Source organism: Agelaius phoeniceus, chromosome 1, assembly GCF_051311805.1.
Source record: "Agelaius phoeniceus isolate bAgePho1 chromosome 1, bAgePho1.hap1, whole genome shotgun sequence".
Lineage (NCBI taxonomy): Eukaryota > Metazoa > Chordata > Aves > Passeriformes > Icteridae > Agelaius > Agelaius phoeniceus.
In genome coordinates this window covers 141,758,465-141,780,936 of record NC_135265.1, presented here as the reverse complement: position 1 = coordinate 141,780,936, position 22,472 = coordinate 141,758,465, and the positions used below count along the sequence as shown (strand labels likewise).

The 22,472-nt window shown below is 38.6% G+C and overlaps 1 protein-coding gene across 6 annotated transcripts in view; it reads right to left on the bottom strand.

Annotated features, from left to right (window-relative positions):
- The window catches only part of COL14A1 (collagen type XIV alpha 1 chain), a 113,878-nt gene that overhangs the window by 66,851 nt on the left and 24,555 nt on the right, over nt 1–22,472 (bottom strand). For all 6 annotated transcript variants that reach the window (XR_013184827.1, XM_077188564.1, XM_077188571.1 and 3 more), the window contains 8 exons: nt 12,640–12,795; nt 11,843–11,962; nt 10,343–10,507; nt 9,786–9,947; nt 8,316–8,464; nt 7,254–7,383; nt 2,857–3,002; nt 1,394–1,523 (listed from right to left, as the gene is read on the bottom strand). Coding sequence is in view for 5 of the 6 variants with exons in the window: in XM_077188564.1 (XP_077044679.1) it covers nt 1,394–1,523; nt 2,857–3,002; nt 7,254–7,383; nt 8,316–8,464; nt 9,786–9,947; nt 10,343–10,507; nt 11,843–11,962; nt 12,640–12,795 (1,158 nt within the window). In the remaining variant the exon portion in view is untranslated. The remainder of the gene's footprint in view (nt 1–1,393; nt 1,524–2,856; nt 3,003–7,253; nt 7,384–8,315; nt 8,465–9,785; nt 9,948–10,342; nt 10,508–11,842; nt 11,963–12,639; nt 12,796–22,472) is intronic.

Below are 22,472 nucleotides of genomic sequence, written 5' to 3'. Positions count from 1 at the left end.
TTATTCTGGTCTAGTAGCAGCAGTAGTGATGATGGGCTAACTAACACGTTACAACCTTCTGTGATCAGACAGTGGTCATGAAAGCTCAGCTTGTGCCAATGTATCTGGAATTTGTATGTGATCTTCCATCCAATGTGTTAGCCAGCTTTAGAGCTCTACATTCTCCAAGATTCTCCATGTGGTATGAAGTGAATAGAAGCTGGCACAGCCAAAAACTACATAAACTACTGTTTAGGAGAAATGAAAATCTGATACTGGGTAGATATTGGCCAAAGGCCAGGGTGAGAGATACAGGCGGGGGTTTGGTGGGGGGCTGTGCAAGATGAGGAATGAGGCATAAAGAGACAGAGAAAGGTAGGGAGGGATAAGGAGCCAAAGATTTGATTCTCTTTTTTGGGAATCTTCCACACTCATTTCAAGTTGACAAACATGTCCAAGTTGCAGTAGTTTGATATTGGAACTTGTCTGTCCACAACTGTCCTCCTAGAGGAGACCCAGCAAACACCATTCCTAGAGCTTTTTCCACTATTGCTTGCTGACCTTACAAGGAATTGCTCTGGGGTTTATTTTCCCTAGCATTCACATGCCTGAACTTCTGTCACTTATTAAATATAAGTCACTTTCACCCTGACTGGATAACTCATGCCAGGAGCACAAAATAAGAGGATTCACTCACTCCCCTGCTGGGAGCAATAGAGATGTCACTGAACTCGGTCCCAGAAATGTCCCAGAAGCAAAATTACTTATTTTCAATTCCTTTGTCTTCCAAAGGCAGGAGCTATTTAGAGAGCTGACATGCAGTCTGTGTAGTTTGCAGAGGACAGAATTTAGCTGGCAAAATCCTTGCAGCTTATTAAAAACACACCATCTATCATGAGTGCACAGGCACTTTCCAACCCTCCATTTACCAGATGTTGCGCAGCAGGGGTTGGACAGAAATCTTCTCTTTGCTTCTTTTCTGTCTGTACTACTACTGAGCCAGAGGAATGACTTTCTCCATATGAGCAGGCTCACACACACACACACACACACCTGGTTTTCTAGCTAGAGGAGGCTAAACAGAGCATGTTTCTGTTTTCACCAGAATGGTCTATATGGTGATCTTCATTCACCTTCAGCAAGTTCAGAAAACTGTCAGGAATTTAACAAAGATCACTGGGGGCATCCATAGCACCACTACCACTGAGAGAGACAAGTTCACAATCCTGTTGCAAAAACAAGCTGGTTTGTAGAAATCCTCATTCTCTGTAAATTGAGTATCCACAGTGAGAAACTTATGTAAAGACCTTACCCAATTGCTCAAATCAGATAATCAGATGTTTGCTTTAGTATGTGCAAAGAACATTCTGAAGTTTTGTTAACACAGAAGTGAATATAGATTTGAGCTACCTACATGTAGTTTCTTGTCCTGTGAGGGGATCACTAGCTTCTTCTCCAAACATGGCATAAACTGTGACTGTATATTCTGTATTTGGCAACAGTCCATCCAGTTCAAGATCTGTTGAGGTCTCCCCAATTTTTATCTAAAAACACCATGAATGAAAAAAGATACATTATTTCTGAATTAGTTTACAATGAGGAATAATACCAGTTAAACACATATATCTAATTTCATATCTTGAAATTAGATATATGATCAAATATTCTACCGAGCATTTGTCTGACACTGCCTGCAGTGCTTTGCCCAAGGTTTTGGGATTTTGCACAATTATTAAAAGATTAAAACTTTCAAAAAGCCATAAGCCAACACACAGGTAAAAGGACTTTAAAAGTGACTAATCACATTAGCAATGATAAATATGCCTCTCCAGAATGAGCAGCTACTAAGGCCTTTTCCCATCTACCTTTTCTTATTCCCATTCCCATCTACACTTTGGTTCATCTTCAGTCACAAATCTGAAAATCACATCACTCATTGGAGGAGTTGATTTCTATGCACACTGAGGCTCAGATTTGTTGCTATTTGTATCATTTTCCTTTTCCACCTATTTGTGGAATAATATACCCACATTAACATGAACTGCCCTTTTTTCTTAGAGGTAAAGCTCAGTCCTCCTGAAGCAGCCAGTTCTCAGGGAGGCCCCACTTTTAACAGAATTATATGTTCAAAGGCACTGCTTTGGCAGTGAGCACAAGTCTGTGCTGGCTTTCAGCAGCTTCATGCCCCCTTCACAAGCTCACATGCCCCTGCATGCTTTATAGTGTTCTTGCTTGAACACTGATATTGTACATAACCTTTATTATACATATATAAACTTGAGTGTAGAAATTTTAAAATTTTAGACCAAAGTTCCATTGATTTTATATGTTAGTGACAGAACACTAGACTTTACCTTATCCTCCCCCTTCTTTTCCTTTGAAAGAATGTCTTCTAAAATCACTTTTGATGAAAGATGTTCTCTTTACATTTAAAGATTGAACAGAATGAAAAGAAAACCAATGACAGTTTTGTTTCAGACCTACAAATTTTACTTAAAAGTCCTTATGAGGACTTTAATAAACTTCATATTTTTCTGCTGACTAGGAGATATCTTAGTTTTACTTGATTTTTTTCTTTGAGTGTTAGTTCTATATGATGATACAATATCACTCTTTATAAAATTACAAAAGAGTCACTTAAATTCAGTTAAATTTGTTGCATTTTAATGACAATGACATAGAAATAACCAACTGGCACTTGCACTTTATTCATAGCTTGTGACACATACAATACTTAAGCAAGTCATGGAAAAAAACCCAAGTATTTGCTGATCATCTTGGAGGTTAAAAAACATGTACTAGTTTGTTCTTTAAAAAACTGATTCTTTTATATTTTTTTTTATTAACTGCTATTCAGATGAAAGCACAATACATCACCTCCTTCTCATCTGCTGCCAATCCTTCTGTGAGGGGAGCATAGAGGATCATGTACCCTGTGGCACCCAGGACCCCCTTCCACCTCACCCTCATGCTGCTCTGGGACACGTCATACAGCTGCAGATCCGAGGCCATGGGCAAGGCAACTGCAGTGGAGCAAGAGACAGACACTTCAGTTCTCTCACTTGAACAACCAGCTATTCTTCAAACAGTTTGGTTTACCCCAGGAAACACACAGGAATATAGCTGTCTCCAAGCATGGAGTGCTGTCTGTATCCTACAAATAAGATCTAATTGGTGGATAAAAGAACTCAGAATCAGAGAAACAAGGAAATGCTAACTCAAACCAATTCCAGTGCCAGGGCAGATTCATGCCTCACAAAGCATTTCAGCATGGCTGCTATTAGGAACCAGTAGCAGTTTTAAAGGGTGGCTCTTCCAGGGAGTAGTTCCAAAACCAGAGTGTGGCTGTGACAGGCCCTAGAAAAACTCTGGATGAGCACACTGCACAGATCAAAAGATTTTGGCTGTAAACTGTTGCCTGTTCAAGGCCTGGACTCTCCAAACTGGCACCAAGGCCTGTATCAGTGGGATTATGCAAATATGAGTAAGATCATCCATTGCAAATCATGGCAAATGCTACCCTGGCGAGGGAGAATAAGTTGAGTGAAATTCAAACAATATTAGGAGATTCACTTGGGGATTTAAGGCATGGATACTAGAACACAGTATCAATATGAGTTTCCAAATGCTTTTTTGCATTTCTGTAACTCTTTAGAGTAGTATTTTGCACTTTCCTGGTTGTCCTCATTTTATTCCTCTCACAGAATAACATCCCATGGCCTCTCCACTGCTGGTACATCACTGAAGAATCCCACCGAAATATTCAGACATGAATATGGAGAAATATTCAGGCATGAATATGGCGAGATATGAAGGAACTTTGACTTCTCCTTTGGAATTTATACATTGAGAATAGTCCCCAGAATGACTGGAATGGTCTGAAAGAACAGAAGGCAATTGCTGACTGCTACAAAACCTTTTCTATTTGAAATTCTGAAGAATCTGACCTGCGCACAAATATTCAGGAGCAAATTCTAATTTCAGTCACAGAGCTTCTCTGGACTCCTTGTCCAAGCAGAAGCTGCACCTTGTCAAGTTGGTATCTCCAAGTACGTCTCTTACATTATCTTCAACAAGGTCTAACAGAGCTCTAACAGAACCATGCCAGCCTCATCCTTTCCTGTGGATTGAGGCTGTTCACTCAGTTTGTCATTCCTGGCTGCAAACAGTGGCAAAACCTCAACCTAGGTTTCTCTTGAGGATTCCACTTCCAGGTTACCCCACCTACCCCTCCAAAACTTTTTCAACATACCTCCATCCTACTTAAATCTTTGTTCTTGTATTGATTGATACTCGCATGAATTCTCACAATTTCTCTAATTACAGGGAGAAACTACCCATGAACATTTTCAAATGTACTTCATTCTCCTTGCTCAGAGCTCCACTCACACTTCTGATACCCACAGCAACAAATTACATGTTGAGATGTCCTGAAGCCACCTTGGACCACATTGTCTCATTGCTATTCAAACTGCCCCAGGGCCATAGAGTATCCATCACCTGTTTTTCCCCTTATTTTGATTCTAAAATACTTTAGGAAAAGTGTCCTCCAACTGCAACTTACAACTTGCATTTTCACTCTCAACAGGAACTGGTAGATACTCTGACAATATATATAAAACCTGACAAAGAAGTGACTGGAAATAAAATGTGGTGTTTTCTGGCAGAATTTTCAGCCAAAGAGCTCAGAATCTCAAATATAAATAATAGATAATGTAGATAATGCTGGTTTGCATCTTGGACAGTTACCAGACTATCCTAATATTCAGGTAACATAAGGATAAATTAAACCAACTAAAACCAGCTGGAATAAACTAATCCACCTGGAATATGGAATAAACCAATCCACCTGGAATAGACTAAAGCAGGTAAAAACATATTTCTAGCAAATTAATATGTGAATGAATTTCATATTTATTTCAATTTAAAAGTGACTATGAAATCACAAAACTTTCTACTTATCCCTACATTACGCATCTTCTGTTTAGATTTCACATACCTGTTCCAGTGTTCTAGATAAACAAATGCAATTGGTGACTATTTTAATCAGTCAGTATCTCTCACACAGGCAGGAATGTAAACTACAATTTTCCATAATTTTCCATTAGAATAGTAAAAAACCCCAAACTTTAAAATTGCAGGTATTTTTAGCATGTGGAGTGATTAACTCTTGCACGTCAGACTATTACTTCCAACACACTATCAAAGACAGCTGTATAAAATACTTGATGCTGTATGACCCTGGGGTGTGATCTGATCAAATCTCTGAAAGCCAGCAGGGCTGGGCTCCGTCAGAACTTGACTGGGTGACTTCAAAGGAATACCAGGTGCAATACAGAACAATCCTGTTGGCTCAGTATGTGACTGTTCTGTAAGCTTCAATAAATTAAACAGGTCCTAACACTGCCTCATGGGGTGTAACATGGCAGGAGATGACATTTTGGGGGACTGAGACTAAAAGAAAAGTCTAAAATAATCTTATATGATTCTATTTTGTTTTCAGATTGAGAAGATTAGCACTGACACAGAATCAAAGAACCACTGAGGATGAAAGGCATCTCTTGAGGTCATCTGGCCTAATTAACTTCCCTATTCAGTCAGGTTCAGATAAAGCAGGTTGCTTAGAACCTTGTCCAGTTGGGCTTGAAATATGTCCAGAGATGCAGACTTCACAACCTCTCTGGACAACTTATTCCAGTGTTTGACCACCATTACAATAAAACTGTCTCCTCTTCTGTTTAAATTTAATTTCATGGGCTTTTAATTTGTGTCAGTTGGCTTTTGTCCTGCTTATAAGCACCACTGAGAAAAGTCTGGCTCACTCCTCTTCTGCACTTCCTCACATCAGGGATTTGACATATTGACAAGATCACCTGAGCCTTCTCTTCTCCAGGCTGAGCAGTCCAGTTGCCTCAGACTCTTAGGAAAGATGTGCCAAGCCCTTAATCATCTTTACAGCCCTTCACTGAAGTCACTACATGAAGTTCATATCTCTCTTGTGTTGGGGGAACCCAGCACAAGACCAGGCAGCCAGGTGTGGCCTCATCAGTGCTGAGCAGAGGGCAAGAATCATCAGCTCCATAAATCTGCTGGCAGTCATTTCCTAATGCAATCCAGGAGGCTCTTGGCCTTTGTGACAAGGGTGCTCTGCTGGTTCACAGGCAGTTTGTTGTTTACCAGAACCCCCAGGTCCTTCTCTGCAGAGCTCCCTTTCCTCCCTCAGTGTGTAGTGACACATGGGGCTGGCACTCACAAGGGTCAGGACTCTGTACTTCCCTTTTTTGAAATGCATAAGGTTAAACTTGTTTTCCTCTTCACATTCTTTGCCAGATTTAGCTCCAGGTTGGTCTTGGCTTTTCTAAACTTACCCCTGCAATTTTAGACAGCAGCTTTATACTTCTCCTGGGTCATTTGCCTCTTATACATTTCTTTTTGATGTCTGCATTCTGTTGTAAGCTTCTTGATTATCCCTGCAAGCCTCCAGCCAGCTGGTTACCAACTGGCCAGTAGGGACCTTTCCTGAGTTTGTAGGATGTGATCTCCTCCTCCACCATCAGCTCTTCCTTGTTTCTGTGTATGATCTGCAGCAGAGCACTAGCTCTTGGATCACTTGGGTCAGGAAGGTGGTAAAGCACTATAGAAATCCTATCGTTTTCTTGAGCCCTGCTGCTCTGTTCTTTCAGCACATATCAGCTATTGATATACCACATATGGACTTCTTGCCTCCTTTCCTAATATTTTCATATTTACTAAAAAAACCCTGCACTTTGTATGCAAATATATTAAACTGTAAATGTATTAAGTCTTACAATATCCCAAGGCATCATTTTACAGACAGAAAATAATTAAACCATTGAGAAAGAAAGAGTTACCTTGCAATCTTTGGCACTGGTGGGAATCACATGCAGGTATTCCAGGTCCCACCTAAATCTCCACTCATCAGATCATCTCCAGCTACAAATCTAGTTTGTAAAACTTGGCTCCACACCCAAAACACAGGAATGTTCTAATTTAGGATTCAATACAACCGACTTCAAAGTTCAGCCCAGAGATAAAACCTTTCTCAGTGCTTAAATATCCACAGAGCATTCGGACTTAGGAGCTTAGCCCAGAATCATTAAAACAAAATTTAATTTAAGGCAAATGCACTAAAATAAGGTAAATTGAAAAAGACTGCCTTCTGTGTTTATTTCTCACAAAGACTAATGCCTGTACAGTCTGACTAATCAAATCTGACTAGTCAAATCTGCAACAAGCACACTAAGGATACTCACGTGTGGTTTCTGTTCCACGGAGGCCCTCACTGGCAGCATTGGAGTAGATAGCAAATACAGCTATCTGGTACTCAGTTAAAGACATCAGATTTTTCAGAACTGCTGTTGATTCACTTCCATCTACCACGACCTGTTTAAAAGAAAATTTAACTAAATATGCATAAAGCAAACAAACTATATTACCATAAAATTAATCAATTCCTCTTTCAGGCGATTTTTACAGTGTACTAAAGTTCAGTTCATGCTGCATTTATGTACAGTAAAGTGTCTGAAAAAACAGCAACCATATACATAGTCAAAATGCTTATCTGATATAAATAGCCATTCAGAACAAAGGAAGAGCTTAGCTGAATAAAGTGTATGGGATACAGTTTAAGGATGCATACATGGCACTTTTTGATATAATATCATTATAAATGTTCCCTTAGTACACACACAAAGAGTACTTCAAACTTCCATCAATCTATATCCCTCCTAAGCTAGTTTCTAGTGCAAAAGGAAACAAAATATAACCTTAGTTAAATCCTTTTGCTCTTCTGCATTTCCATTCAATTTGATAAGTTGTCAGCCGGAGTCAAAAGCTTGATCCACTGCATTTTTTCCATCTCCAAAATGTTGAAGTCCCACCCAAACAAACAATTCCCTCCAAATCTTCAATGACCAATTGTAGATGTCCCAAAATGTACAATCTTCCTTTTATAAATATCTTTTTCTTAGAACTCAACATCACCTCCTACCTCTTCTGCTCTTGTAAAAAGAGTGGTGCAGGGGGTGTCAGTAGAATTGTTTCAAGTAACCATATATGGTAAGGAAAAATGCAGGCACTTCACCCCAACCCCTGAAAGTAATTATTATTATAGCATTTAATTTACTTTAAATTGTATGACAAGACATGTAGCCTGGCTACTACCTAACCTTTGTCACCATCCAGTGTGACCAACCTCCTTTCTGGAGCCCTCATGGGAAATTTCAGAGTGCATTTAAAAGAGGACCACAGATTTCCTGTCTCGTTAGTTGCCCCTCCTGCATTAAAACCTCCTGGGCATCTTTTGCTGCTATTACCTCTTCTGGCTGTCCTCCTCGAGTGGGGTAGTACACCACCCTGTACTTTTCCACTTTGCCTGGTGCATGAGTCCAGCTGACCCGGAAGCCTCTGGCTGTTACCTCCGATGTGACCAAATCCGAGGGAGTCCCAAGAGAAGCAATTGTTCCTAGGTTGGGGACAACACAAATTTTTATTCCCTTCTGTACAATAATTGCTTGGTTTGTTATGTTTGCTGAAGCTCTAAATATTGTTCCCCATCAGAAAATCAAATAATTGGCTACTGCTCACTTATTTGGGTTATTTTCAATGGAAACAAAGAAGTAATAATGAGTACTGCAAAAGGAGTTTCTCTGGGACTAAACCTCCCTGGTCTTTCATAAATCTTTATATGAAAAAGACAAAAATACAACACTAAGCCTTCCTGACCTTCCCATCACTATTTCCAGACCATTCTGCTGGGTTTTTTTTCAGGTTGCTTTCCTCCCAGTCATGAAAAACATACAAGTACATATACAGCTGTGATCTCCTGTGCTCCTCAGCAGACTGGAAACTGATACTGCCCGTCAGCCTGCTGAAGAGACACAGTGAACAGTGATCTTCTCTGGCAATCATTCTTTTCCACAAAGATGTCTCATCTATCCATGGTTTTTCCATTTTCTTCTGCTCAAGAGAGCCTTCTTTATTGATATATATTACATATATCTATACATTATATTGAAATATATATATATATTATATTCAATGTGTATATATATATAATATTCCATTAATCCATATATATTATGAGATAGAATAACTCAGCATTTCTGTGCTATTAAGGAATCACAAACCAATAAATAGAAACAAAATCCACTGAAACCTTTCAGAAAGAAAGGCCTCAGGTGGAATTGTATTTCTGGCAAATTGCAACATTTTTTCATATCCATTTCTTTTCTTTAGAAAAGTCAAAATAATTGTAGTCAGAGGAGGCTTTTTCAGATAAGAAAAATTTTCTTTGCTGCTATATTTTCTTATATTTTTTGTGTATTAAATTAGAAAGAGGAAAAAAAACATCAAGAGGAGGGACAAAGTAATCTAAATAGTTGAAACACTTGAGTACTTATGAGACAGTAAAAACATTAAGTTAGGAGATGGAAAGCACAGTACGAACATAACAATTCCATGTGCAGCTGTTAGACTAATTCATCCCCAAAACTCTGTATTACAAATAGATTTCTTTACCCACCACTTGGAAATACAGCAGAATGAATGCACTTTTTTTTTGTACTACCAAATACCATAATATTTACCTCTACTAAAAACAGAGAGCAAAAGATCAAAGATACCTAAGCAAGAACAAAACATAGCTAGGAAGATAACTTCCCTGACAGTGGAAGCAAAAGAATATATAGCGTGAGTCTAGTGCCAAAAGCCAGCTTAGAACTGCAGGTATTTGATTTGCAGCTCTAAGTTCATCATAAGTTACATTAAATTTTGCTTCTGTTTACCTTTGATTTCCTTTTCCTGCTCCTCTACTCGTGAGCACACTGTTCTGGTAAGACCTTCCACAATGGTATGCATGAAGTTAAAGTCAGCCACGTTGTAGACATGTGTGCTGTCAGGCTCAGAGGCAATCTCTTTGAGTTCATTGATATCTGCATTCTTTACACCTTTTATTGGAAAGGAAAATAAATAAAATATTTGCAATGAAAAAGAAAAAATCTTGTATACACAGAGATTGATAAAAAATTAATAATATAAAACTCTGTTATAATGACCAACTTCAAATTGCTTTGTTTTTAAGATGTCAATGCAAGACGTTAATTTCTGCCAGTCTAAGTGGCATTTTTTCAGCTGTCTCATGAAAATGTAGCATCCATGTATACTGCTAAATTCCAGTTTTAACAGCAATGTTATAAGCAATTCTTATAAAAGATACAAATTAATGATGATATGATTAATGATGAATAAGGCAGAAAAGAACACTTCCTTAGTACAGCCAGCAACAGATACAAATACACCAGAGTACAATGGGACATGTACGTGGATATGGCAGAATACACACCAATAGCAAACAGCTCAATGCCAGCATCTCGTAGGTTTTTAGCAGGAGGGATAACATCATCTTGGGACTTCCCATCAGTAATCAGTATCCCAATTTTAGATACCCCAGGTCTTGCACCTGCTTCAGGCTTAAAGCTGTTTTCCAAAATGTAAGTTAAGGCGAGACCTAAAAAAGAAAACCTTTTAAAAGACTTTTACAGATGAAACATCCATTAGCTTTGCCAATATCACAGTGTTTTTCTACTCAATGTAAAAATTCTGATGAAGAATAAGCATAAAAGAAGAATTTATTTACTGAAAAATTTAATTTCAACAGCAGCCTAAACCACAGAGAAGCTGAAATTTATTTTTAGCAGCCTTCTGATCAATCAATATATTTTAAACTGGCTATGAAAACGTAAATTGATATTTCTGTAAAAACATTATCTTTTTTTTCTTACTCTACCAAGTTCTAGCAAGTTATACCAGGAAGTTCCCTCTCCCTATATTGCTTATATGAAAGCATATGCTCTGGATAGCTTATTAAATCCTCATGCTACATATAATCTTACTTTTGTTTGGTTTTTTATTTGTTCCAACTTACAACCTGAAAAAAATGCTTTGTTTACTCTAAGGGAAAATCTGATTTTAATAAATGTTAATTATTTAAAAGGAAAGAAGAACAACAGCTCCAGGAAAAACTTACACATCACCATGAGATCTTATCTGAAAACTCTTTTAAATCTTGCACAGCTAACGTTTCTAACTCATTTTCATCTAATGTCCATATAAAATAATCATGATAATTTACTACTTCCTACCACTCAGTAATCTCACTCCTAGAATCATACTAGAGTTTTCTGTCCTTTGTCCCACTGCAATCACTCCTTCTACCAAAATAAAGACTGTTGCTTATTGTTTCTTCTGCTCCTTACCCGCCAGGGGAAAAAAAAAGCAACAATTTACTTAAAGCCATGTCTGGGTCTTTGGGTATAACATTACAACATTACTAACTGCTGCTTTGATGACACTGGAATTGTATTCAGAGACTGTACTTTTCCCAGATTGTCAGGCATCTCCCCTTTATCCATCACTAAGCGTCTCTGAGGCTTTAGTGCTTTAACTACTAAAAGGTCAATGGAAACCTAAAAGCCCTGGGTGGTCATTTGTAAAGTTAGTATTACCAGTTGTCAAATATTGAAACAACATTCTTTCCCTCTCCAGAATAAAGCTCTGTGCATGAACATTATAAATGGACTTTGCATTATCTTCCCAGCAGGTAAAAGATTTTACTTCCAGCACAGAGACTTAGGTAACTTTGTGTTATGAGACCCTGTCCTGATTCCCAGTGAAGCCAATGGACAAGCACTTCAGAAAAGGCTTAACTGACACTGGATAAAGCCCTTGGCAAGCTGCAAAACCCCTATCCTTTCTATCCTTCATAACCAGCACTGGCACTTCTTGGGCTGTGCAGCAGAATGTGTTTTTTACTAAAAGGCAAAAGCCAAAGCATCCACAGTACCTGTCAATGTATTCCCTCCCTTATAGGGCAGGTTACGGACTGCATCCAGAACAGCTTCCTTTGTGCCATAGGCGTTCAGGTGCCACTCAATCCGGGGATCCCCGCTGTACTGTGCGAGACCTAAAGAACCAGAGAGGAAGGTGATCCATCAGAAGATAAAACAGGCTTTTTCAAGTATATAGACTTTATGTACTTGGTTTCCAGTACCTTATCAATTAGCTTACTGCAAGTAGCTTTGCTACCATGCTAGAAAAACTGCATTGGTTGACAACAAAAAGTAGAATGAAGTTGTTTGAGGTGGTTAACTTTGAAGGCCTTTTACTCAAGCACTAATTAAATGAAAAGCAAAAAAATACAAAACTTTTTCAGTTACTAACATTGCAAAAATTCTTTAGAAGAACAATTTTACACCTTTTATGTACTTTTGAATGGTAGCAGATCAGAAATATAACATTTCAGCCAGTTTAAAGCACAGGAAAATCCATCCATTTGCACATTCTGCCTGCAAAAATTAAACTGCAAGTGTTTGAGGCTAAAGCTGATTGAAGTCAGTAAGACTTTCCACTGTTTTCATTTTTCACTAACATTGCATTAGAGTAAACTAAGTTGAGGATCACAGTAAACTGTGAAGAACTGTACTACAAACATTCCAGCAACATTACTCTGATGACAGAAGTGCCAGTGCTAGATGAGGATGAATCTTGCAAAAAAGAGTAGCATTGCACTGTTAACTATCCTGAAATGATAACATTTTTACACTGCTGGAGAAATATTATCAAAAAAGTGTGGCACCTTACCTACTCTTGTTTTCTCAGATCCCACATTGAAAGCAGAAACCAGGTTTTCCAGGAACAGTCGAACAAGCCTGAAATTGAATCTGCCAATACTCCAAGAACCATCTACTAGTATCACAATATCTGCAATTGCTGGAGTTTTACAGGTAAACAGGCTTCCTGTAAATCATTAAAATTAAATCAATATTATTAATTCAACAATAAAATTGTAATCCAATAAATATATGCCTTCCTCCTCCCACTAAGCTTGGTAAGTAAAGCTTTCTTCCATAGAAAAAAAGCAAAATGACTAAACATGCCTGTTCTAACTTGTTATAGAATAGTCTGGCCATTATCTACTTCAGTTCTTTCATTAAAATGTTCAAAATTACTTCTGGGAGGCCTACGAAAAGAAATCCTCCTTCTAGAAATACTTGAGAAAGAAAAGAGTAACTGCTATATAGCACAACCAAACCAAGAGCTGGTTTTCACTCCCAAAGCATGTACACAATTTCAGTCCCCATACACAGTGCATGACACATAGCCTTAGGCACAGACAGTGCAGAGAGAGCTACCTAGAGATGCAGACATATAAAACAATTATCAAGGCCCTTTTCACAGGCAATAGAGAAAACCAGGTGTTTCTATAGAACTCAAAAGCCCTATAGAAAACCACTAGGCACCACTGTAGACTTGTAAATCCAGAAGTGAATCTCACTCCTGCTCCTGGGAGTTGAGCAGAACTGAAGACCAATTGAATATGCTGTATTAAACCTAAGTAGGAGGCACTTAATACAGCAGAGGTAAAATGCAAAGACCTCAGATTCAAATTCACAGTCTCTATGAGAACAGGCATGAGAATGAAGCTTTAGTCTTACAGATATACAGAAAAATGTGAGAGCATTAAAAAAAACCCAACAAGCTAAACAACAGAAAAGATCTGATCACAGTTAGCAGTACATATTAATGGTGTCTAAGGCTTAACTAACCAATGGGAAAATCAAAGAAAGAGAAGTAGAGATTAGACACATGTTTTACAGAAGTGAATGTGTGACTGTAAAATTAAGGTGGCTGAAACAGTGGACTTGTATTGTAGGGAAGGAAACAAAGGAATGGTGCTACACAGGTATAAGAAATAAGAGTTTATGTTTGAAGTACAAAAATACAAACTCCACACCAGATTGGCTATAGAATAAGAAGGGAAGTAGGAAAGACAAACCGAAGCAGGTTTAGTAGAATAGATATGATGCATCACAAACCATTTAGGGATGAAAATCATGACCCTCAATACAGTAAAAAACAAACTTAGATTAGTGAATTAAGCTGCAGCCCAACTTTTATCATTTTTGTCAGGATCCACTGTATAAGTTAGTTCACAAAGAATACTAACAGTTCAACATGGTGCTAACAGGAATCACCAAGTACACTGCCAGAAATAAACTGATTTGAGCAGAGATGTTCAGCAAATAAAAGAAGTAAGTCAGTAGGAAATTATCTAAAAGGTTTTTGCATTAACTCCCAATAAATTCTCCTGATACACAGAGAAAATAAAACACATGGTTAGCAACACTTTAAACTTTCACAACATATTATTAATGACAATCTTTTCATTAAATACAAAACTATAGTCTCACAGGCAAAACCAATCTGATGTGCAGAAGGAGTTCCATTGGTAATAATTAAGGGTTAGATTCATACTGTAGTGTAAATCCACTGAGTATTAAACCAATTCCATAAAGTTACAGTTAATATCTTAAACGTGTACTACAAATATTTTTAGAAGAACAGGGAACATTTCCTACGTGCAACTAGCAGTGCAAAATAAGTTCTAAACACATGACAAAAATTCCACTTACAACGATGCCAAAGCAAATATTTTATTTTAGCTTTTCCAGTACAAGACAACACTATTTGAATTGGCAACACATTTTAATGTATTGACACTGGGGGACATTTAGTAAGCATCAGAAAAATGATCTTAAATTGGAACATAATTCCAAAAGAGGTCCAAATCTTTATGTCACTGAAGTCAACAGAAAAACTTCCCTTGATTTCAGTGGGACTGGAATATGTTTTGTGATTTAATAGGAATCTACTAGTCATGGCAAAATTAATGTTTTAAATATCTTTGGCAAATAAACTTCCTGTTCATCAGTCTGCATTGCTTGCAGTATCTGTCTTCCATTAACAATTGTGCCATTCTCACACTGGCCATGACTAGCATTGCAAGCTTCAATAGAGCTACTGGCAAAGTAAAATGCTACTCAACACCAGTAAGAATGAAAGCACAGGACTCCTGATTCACATCCAAACAGCTGTACAATAGCACAGATGTAGCTTTCAGTGCTATCCCAGAAGTTTAATCATACAGCCCAATGAGGATAACAGGATTTGTGTGGTTGTATTTTCCTTCTCTACTTCTAAAATCTTGTGCTGAGTATGAAACCCAGTTATTACCTTTGGTAATATTTCATATAATTTCATAGCAACAAGTTTTGCCTATAAGGCTTCTTTAATCCTGTAGTGATGGCTTTGTAGTGAAAGATTTTATCAGTTTTAGTAAATCCATGCAGTGAAGAAAAATTCAAAGAATAAAGAAAACAATAACGACATTCCTTTCAATGTTTTATTTCCACATCATCAGATCAATGCAAATAGTATAATCCAATTATTTTTTGTTAAAGAAACTTGTGAGGTTTGATCCAAGATTGTACTGCAAGGTCACAGTGTGAAAATTTGTTTCATTCTTCGTAGGTAGGAGATACTTGTTGAATCTTTTCTGCATAAAACATTTAGGTTTTGTTACTTCTGTACACCCACTATTTTGCTTATGTTTTCTCCTTGATGTACTTAATAGAATTGTAGAAAGTTCCCTAAAAGGGAATAAACAACAGTGAGATATTAAACAGAATAATGCGGTGATAGAATCTTTAAAACCTGATAGGAACACAAACACCATGACATCCTAGTTAATAAATTTAGTCTAAAAGACACAGTGTGTAGCAAATAATTTCTGTACCCCACTGTGCTTAGCCAGTTTCCATTGCCAGTTCTTGCAAATGTCTTTTTCAATAATTTTTCCATACAGTCATACATGGTCACGAATTCCTGTAGGGTTTGAGGGTAATTTTGAACATTTCAAGTATATTCACAATTTTAACTGGCAATTTTCCCAACAACATTTCTTAAAGGAGGATGACAGCATTTCAATAGAGTAAAGCTCTCAACACTCAGTGTTTTAGTCTACTACAAGGTTCAATAGTGTGATCATGTTCAATAGTGTGCTTATTTCCCTTTTATTCAGTCATCAAGAAAAGAGTTGTGAGAGAGGAGGCCCCACTTCTCTCTGAAGTATACAATACTCACCGCTTTCAAAAGTAGGACAGTAGGGAAGAGACCAGTTACCAAATTTTATATCATGTTTCCTAATATCATATAGAAACCATAATTCTGATTCAAGGGCTGCATTCCACAACAAACAATAACAGAGCCTGTGATCTTTAGGTAAGCAAAAATAACAAAATTGCACAAATTGTAAAGTCAGAATAACAACCTGTATATTTTGCACCAGCAACTGTCTCCAGTTGCTTCACTTAAAATTGGAGGAGAATTTTTATGGGGGAGAAAGTAAAATATTAATGCACAATCTTCCTAGCACTACTTGGCAGAAGGAACTTGCCGCTCTGCCAGAAAGCTGAGGAGGAAGGGACTCTGCCTGCTCATTTCTACTTTTCACAGAAGAAGGCACAGACTCAAAATTTTACCTTCAAAGGCACCAACATAGAGTAAAGGGTTACCAACAGTGTTTTAGGGTGAGGTATTTGCCCAAAACCTGCTTCGGTACCACCAAAAATCAAATCACCATGAAGAATTTTGGTTCCTTGGTTTCAGGGAAATTTTTCAAAGAGCCAGCATTGAAAGAGCTTTGCATCTGCCAGATGAAGTTTTCTGAATTTGATTCCTCAAGCCCCTAGACAGCGAAGGTGATTTGCTGGCACTTCCAATATGCAAGTGTTACACCACTCTCAAAACCATGCCAAAACTGTCTGAGAGTGAAGCCAGTGATGGCAATGCTGAAAGAAAGATCCAGACAGAATTTTCTGGGACAGAGGGAGTGTTATTGGAGACTGCAAAACAGGACCCTTGAGTCACCCCACTGAAGGGAATGGAGTGTACAGAGAGACTTGAGAGAAGCTCTGACAGTGTGGGGGCTGCACAGAGCACAGCAGGCTTGACAAGCTCCTGGAAACACTGACCACCTCTCCAGGGCTGCATTCCCCACCTGTGGCTATTCTTCCACACATGTGCTGTGAGCAAGTGAGCAATTGTAAAAACAGAAGTTCAACCTCAAAAAAACCTGCAGGCCTTACTCACACAGAAATACAAAACTATAATTTTTAACCTAGAGAAGGGTATTTTGACTCCTGTACTTAATACTACTACTCTTTGAAAGTTCCTTGAAATGCAAAGGGAGAAGCTGCAAGTACAGGCACTGTCACATGGGAGGACTCAAGGCTTTAGACAAACCAGTTCAATTTGCATGCAGTTATGATATGTTTTACAGAAACACATTTGATATTTTGCCTCCCCTTGGTATGAAACCCTGCTCTCATTTTCAAGAGCCAAAACACACACTTCTCCTGCTAGAAGTTAAGACTATAATTCTTTCTGAGTCTGCAATATGTAGTTTCCTTTCTTACTCCCTGTCACAGTGGAAAGTCAAATAATATATGTGGAAGGAGAGGAAGAAAGTTCAAGTAGAGGTGAATAATAATAATACAGTATGAATAGAAGACTCGTTCATGGGATAACAAAGCACAAAAGGCAAGAAGCTTGATGCCAGCAATGAGTGAAAAATACCTTGTGAATAAAGCATGAATGACAGAGAACAGCCAGTCCTCCACAGCAACTGACAGCACCACACTGAGCAGAAGCACCACTGAGGACAAGGGCAGTGTAAATCTACATTAGCAAAATGTCACATCTTTTATTAAAAAGGGTTAAAAAAATTAAGGGACATGAGGCAGTGTCCAGCTCCAAAATTCAGCAACTCACTAGTCCACGCTTCTGACATTGATATTATTGTTCTGTGCTGGTGATATCATCCTTGCACTTGGACCTCAGTTTAACACATCCCATATGTCAGGCCTATGGACCAGACAAATGCATATAACATAACTGCTGTTCTTTAAACTAGATCCAACCACAGCTTGAATTTGAAGAACCCAAATGTTGGAACATTAGGTTTAACAAGCAGCCCAACAAGGTTAGAAGTTTGTCCCTAGTCCCTAGGAAAAAAAGAAAAAGCAGCCAGCCCTTTTCCATGTGCCTTATTCCTCTCCAGGAAACTAATATAGCCCAACTGGCAAGCCTACAAATTAGTTATTTGGTGGAGTTGGAATATTAAGATTTACAGAACATGTTGTGTCTAATCACATAGTTTAAAAATTTTCTGCTTCCAAAACACAGCAGTTACTAAATACTATTTATAGCATACCTTCTGAATTTAAGGCCACAAAACTAATCAAAGCACTAATTGATAACAATTAATTACCTATATATGCTGGTGATAATTCTCAAGTGTGAGAAAAGGAAGCATAGAGCTATTTTCTGTGCACTTTCCCATACACACACAATGACAGTTGTATTTCTGCAGTAAGTAGTCACTAGTTTATAAAAACTTCTAGAACTTTCTTTCTAAATCTGAATATTTTATTTTGAGGGACAAAAAAGTAACTGTGAAAGAAAGTGCTGATGTCTCCTTACAGGCCATTGTTGATTGATAGCGCTGAAGAACACAATGTCTGCAGCAGCTTACCAAACAGCAATGCTAAACACTCCTGGTCTGTGTACCTAGACAGAAAAATATGGTTTTATATCCCCCTAAATTTAGAGTTTAAAACATTTGTTATAACTTCTCTTCCAACAGACAGCATGTCAACACAGAACAAAGCATGCTGCTGAAGTCTTTCCTGAACCTGAAGCCCATCTTGGCAATACACTGTGTCCATTTAGCCACAATTTACACTGTAGATGATCAGTAATCCTCCTGTAAAGTACATGAAACCTAAGAAACTCTTCTGCAGATTATAGTGATAACTCTCTGCTTCTCTTTCTTCTCAGTTCTGCATCTGAGTGCATGAATGTTTTAAATGAAACAGCTGTCTCGAGGTCTAAATTACTTTTCAAGACAGAAAACTGTATATTTTATTAATATGGTCATACTTATCTACCATTCCTATGTAACAAATATGCCAGGATTTAAAAGGCTTATTTCTCCTATTGCTTTAGTAAGGCATGAAATCCCTGACAGTTTTCTTTGGCTGTCTAGAAGTCAGTTAATCAGGGCACTTCAGACAAAAGTGGTACTCAGAAATCCTCAACATTAATTAATGTGTATTAATTAATTAATTAATTAATCTAAATCCTTCTAAACCATGGTAGAGAACTGGTCAGTGCCTGAGCTCGTAACACAACAGATAAAGCAACAGAGAAGAGGCTGCTGAGAGAACAGTCTGCATACTTATGAAAGTAGTTAACCAGAAGTAATGAAAAACTAGTTGAAACAAACTGCTACAGCACAGTTACACTACAGCTCAGCATTACAGATCTAAGTACATATGATCTTATGGACAGTGTATCTAGAAACAAAAAGGATGGTGCAAGACAAATGCAGTGCAAAAGGCTTCCAAATTCAAGGCCCTATATTAACTTTATGCAGTTCTTGAAATAATATTTTCATTATGTAACCAGTATATATGCTTATATAAATACAAATATACAGTGATCTTTAGAAGCATCACTAATTTAGGATGTCTCGTGTCAATCTAGAAAACCTCAGGATGAAATTTGTGCCCTCTTGAATGCAGCAATTCTTCCATTCTCTAACTAACAGAGATGTCTGAGTAAATACATAACTCTGAGAAATCTCATCTCCCAGAATCACAGGGTACTGGAGGTGGGAAGGAACCTCTTGAGTTTGGTCAAACTGCCCTAATCAAAACAGGAGCAACAGCAGCAGATTGCTCTGGGACATGTCCAGTCAGGTTAAAGAGTCTCCAAGACTCCACAACCTGAGTAACCCCCTCCAGTGTTTTACCATCCTCATAGCAAAATAATCGTTTTCTTTGATTAAATCTAATTTACAGTTACTTTAGTTTGTGTCCACTGCCTCTTGTCCTTAGTCTGGACACCACTGAGAAGAATCCCTGCCTTCTTTACTTATTCCAGAGTGTATTTTTACACAGTGGAAAGAAATCTCTCAAACCTGCTGACCTCCAAGCTGAACACTCCAACTGTCTCAACCTCTCCATTTATGAAAGATGCTCCAAACCTTCAACTATCTCCATGACCTTTCAATGGACTCTCTTCAGTAAGTCCATGTCTTTCTTCTACGGGGAGCCAGCCCAGCAACAGACACAGAATTCCACATGTGCCTTCACCAAGGCTGGGCTGAGGGGAAAAACCACCTCCATCAATCTGCTAACAGCTTCCTTCCCCAGTGCAGCCCAGGAGGCTTCTTTGTGACCTGTGTCTCTGTTTGCCCCCCTTATGCCATGTGTCCGTGCCAGCTCAGGGTCTCCTGACTCCCAGGGCTTTTCCTGCCAAGCTCCACGCCAGCTGGCTGGCCACCAGCACTGGTGGTGCCTGGGGTTACTCCTGCCTGGGGCTGCACTCTCTGCCTCCCCTTGCTGATCTGGCACTGTTTGACACCACTGCCCTGCCTATGCACTGAGCAAAATTTGGATGGTGAGTTTGAAATGTCTTGAGGGTACAGAGAGAAGAGATGAGATATGAGAGGTATTTCACAGGCCATAGCAGCACAATCCCTGTGCTCAAAATTTACAGTTTTCCCTTCCTTTATCGTACTAGAAAGATCAATGCAAGATACCAGAAATTTTAACCCACATTTCTAACCACAGAAGCAAATGAAATACAAGCAAAGACCCTGCTGACATGAATTTCATTTCTGAAATAGCTGTCTGCACCACTATGCAGCCCTAATTCTGCTAACTTGCCTGCATAAATGGAAACTAAATACACTCAGGCACCAAGCTAGTGCTGGTGTTCCACAGAAGGTCCTTTAGATATTCCAGAAGGGCAGAGTACAAGAATACCACAGCTCTGGAGAATAATGAGCCAAAGACACACACACCAAACTCAGCAGTCAGAGAAGGAAACAGGACTCCCTCATTACATGCAGAGTAGTGTTATCAGTACAGCCAACCAGACCGGTGAGAACATCTCTGAGGTAGAAACTGTGGTCCCCACTGCCAGGTAAGTTTCTTTTTAGCTACAACCTGGTACCTTTTAACCAAAGGACATAACCCAGCTGGAATACCAAGGCCTACCCAGCACAGGGCACCAGGAAAAGGGTGCTGACCATGAGACAGCCCAGAACCAGAGTCCAGCACCAACAGACCCAGAAGGGACAAGAAGACCTCAGACCATGCAGTGAGGGTGGAAATGACCCCAAAATCATCTCTCCTCAGTACAAGCTCATGCTTGCTGTTTAACAACAGATGAATGAGACAGGCTATGAAACAAGACTCTCATCAAATAGGGAACAGTAAAGAGCAACCTTGAAAGAGAATTTGTATGGCAGACAGCTTAAAACCCAAAAATTGGATGCTTATAGTTGTATTCAAGACAAGGCCATCTCACAGACCCTGAAAACAGATACCAAAACTTTAACCTTTCTCTCCCATTTTGCTGAGCATAGCATAAAGCAAAGAAGATTCTTTAGGCTATGCAAATCCATGATGAGTTTGCTGATGAATGCACCTTTACGAGTACACATTCCTACAAGAGGTTCTTGGTCTTGCACTTCAGTCTTTAATAATATATCTGTCTGCTACCACCTCCACAAAGCTTTTTTTGGTTCTTCTTTCAAGATTGCCACACAAGTTTTAAAAAGTGGCCCAGAGTTTCAACTTGTTACTATGTGGCTTCTCTGTTAAATCAAAGACAAGCATCACTCATGACATACCAAGATGTTTACCTAGAATATACACGGTCCTGAGCGAACCTATAGACTTCAGACTGTGTGAATTCATGCTGCCAGAGGATGAAGAACTGTTAAGGAATGTCTCAGCAGGGTAGTAATGAAAGTGTTTCAATTACAAAACATGTCAACACGGACCCTGAATCTGACTTATGGGAACATCTCTTGCTGCCAGCAGAATCCAGCCATGCCAGTGCACTGTAGATTGGATGCATACTCAAGAGCTAATGACTTGAAGAGATGAAAATCAGTCTGAAGATAATGAAAGACCATTCATTCAGCTGAGCTTCTATTAATCCATCATTCAAGAATGTGAATAGCAGCCTCCCACTTCAACTAAGAATAAATTGCACAAAAAAAGGTCAGTGCCTGAGGGGAAAGCTACCAAAGGAAAAAAAGATGCCAGACAAGTTTTCAGTTGGTAATACTTCAGATTTATGAAGCATTATACATATTAACTGTGTAGAGATATGAGGAGAAACATAACTCAAGGGTTATGGATATGAGGATAAGCACCTTTTAACTCAGGTTGTCAATCTGAGTGGTTCTAATATCAGGAGCTGGATCACTTTGTGAATAAAATGAAACTTCCATTGAGGTCCAAGATAGGCTAAGTCTCTTTTTCTACTCAGAGAGTAGAAAGAGAGCTAGAAAGTTGTTCTTTTTCCAAACTGCAGATTCTCTAGATATTGGTACTGTCAACACAGTGTCTACACTCAATAAAGTGGGTGCATTCAAGGAGAGTTCCTAGGGATGGACATTTTGGATGACAGAAAGGCAATCTCTCCAACCTCCAGTTTCTACTTGAGCAGGAACATTTATGAGAGGTAATACCTAAGCTTAATCAGATATT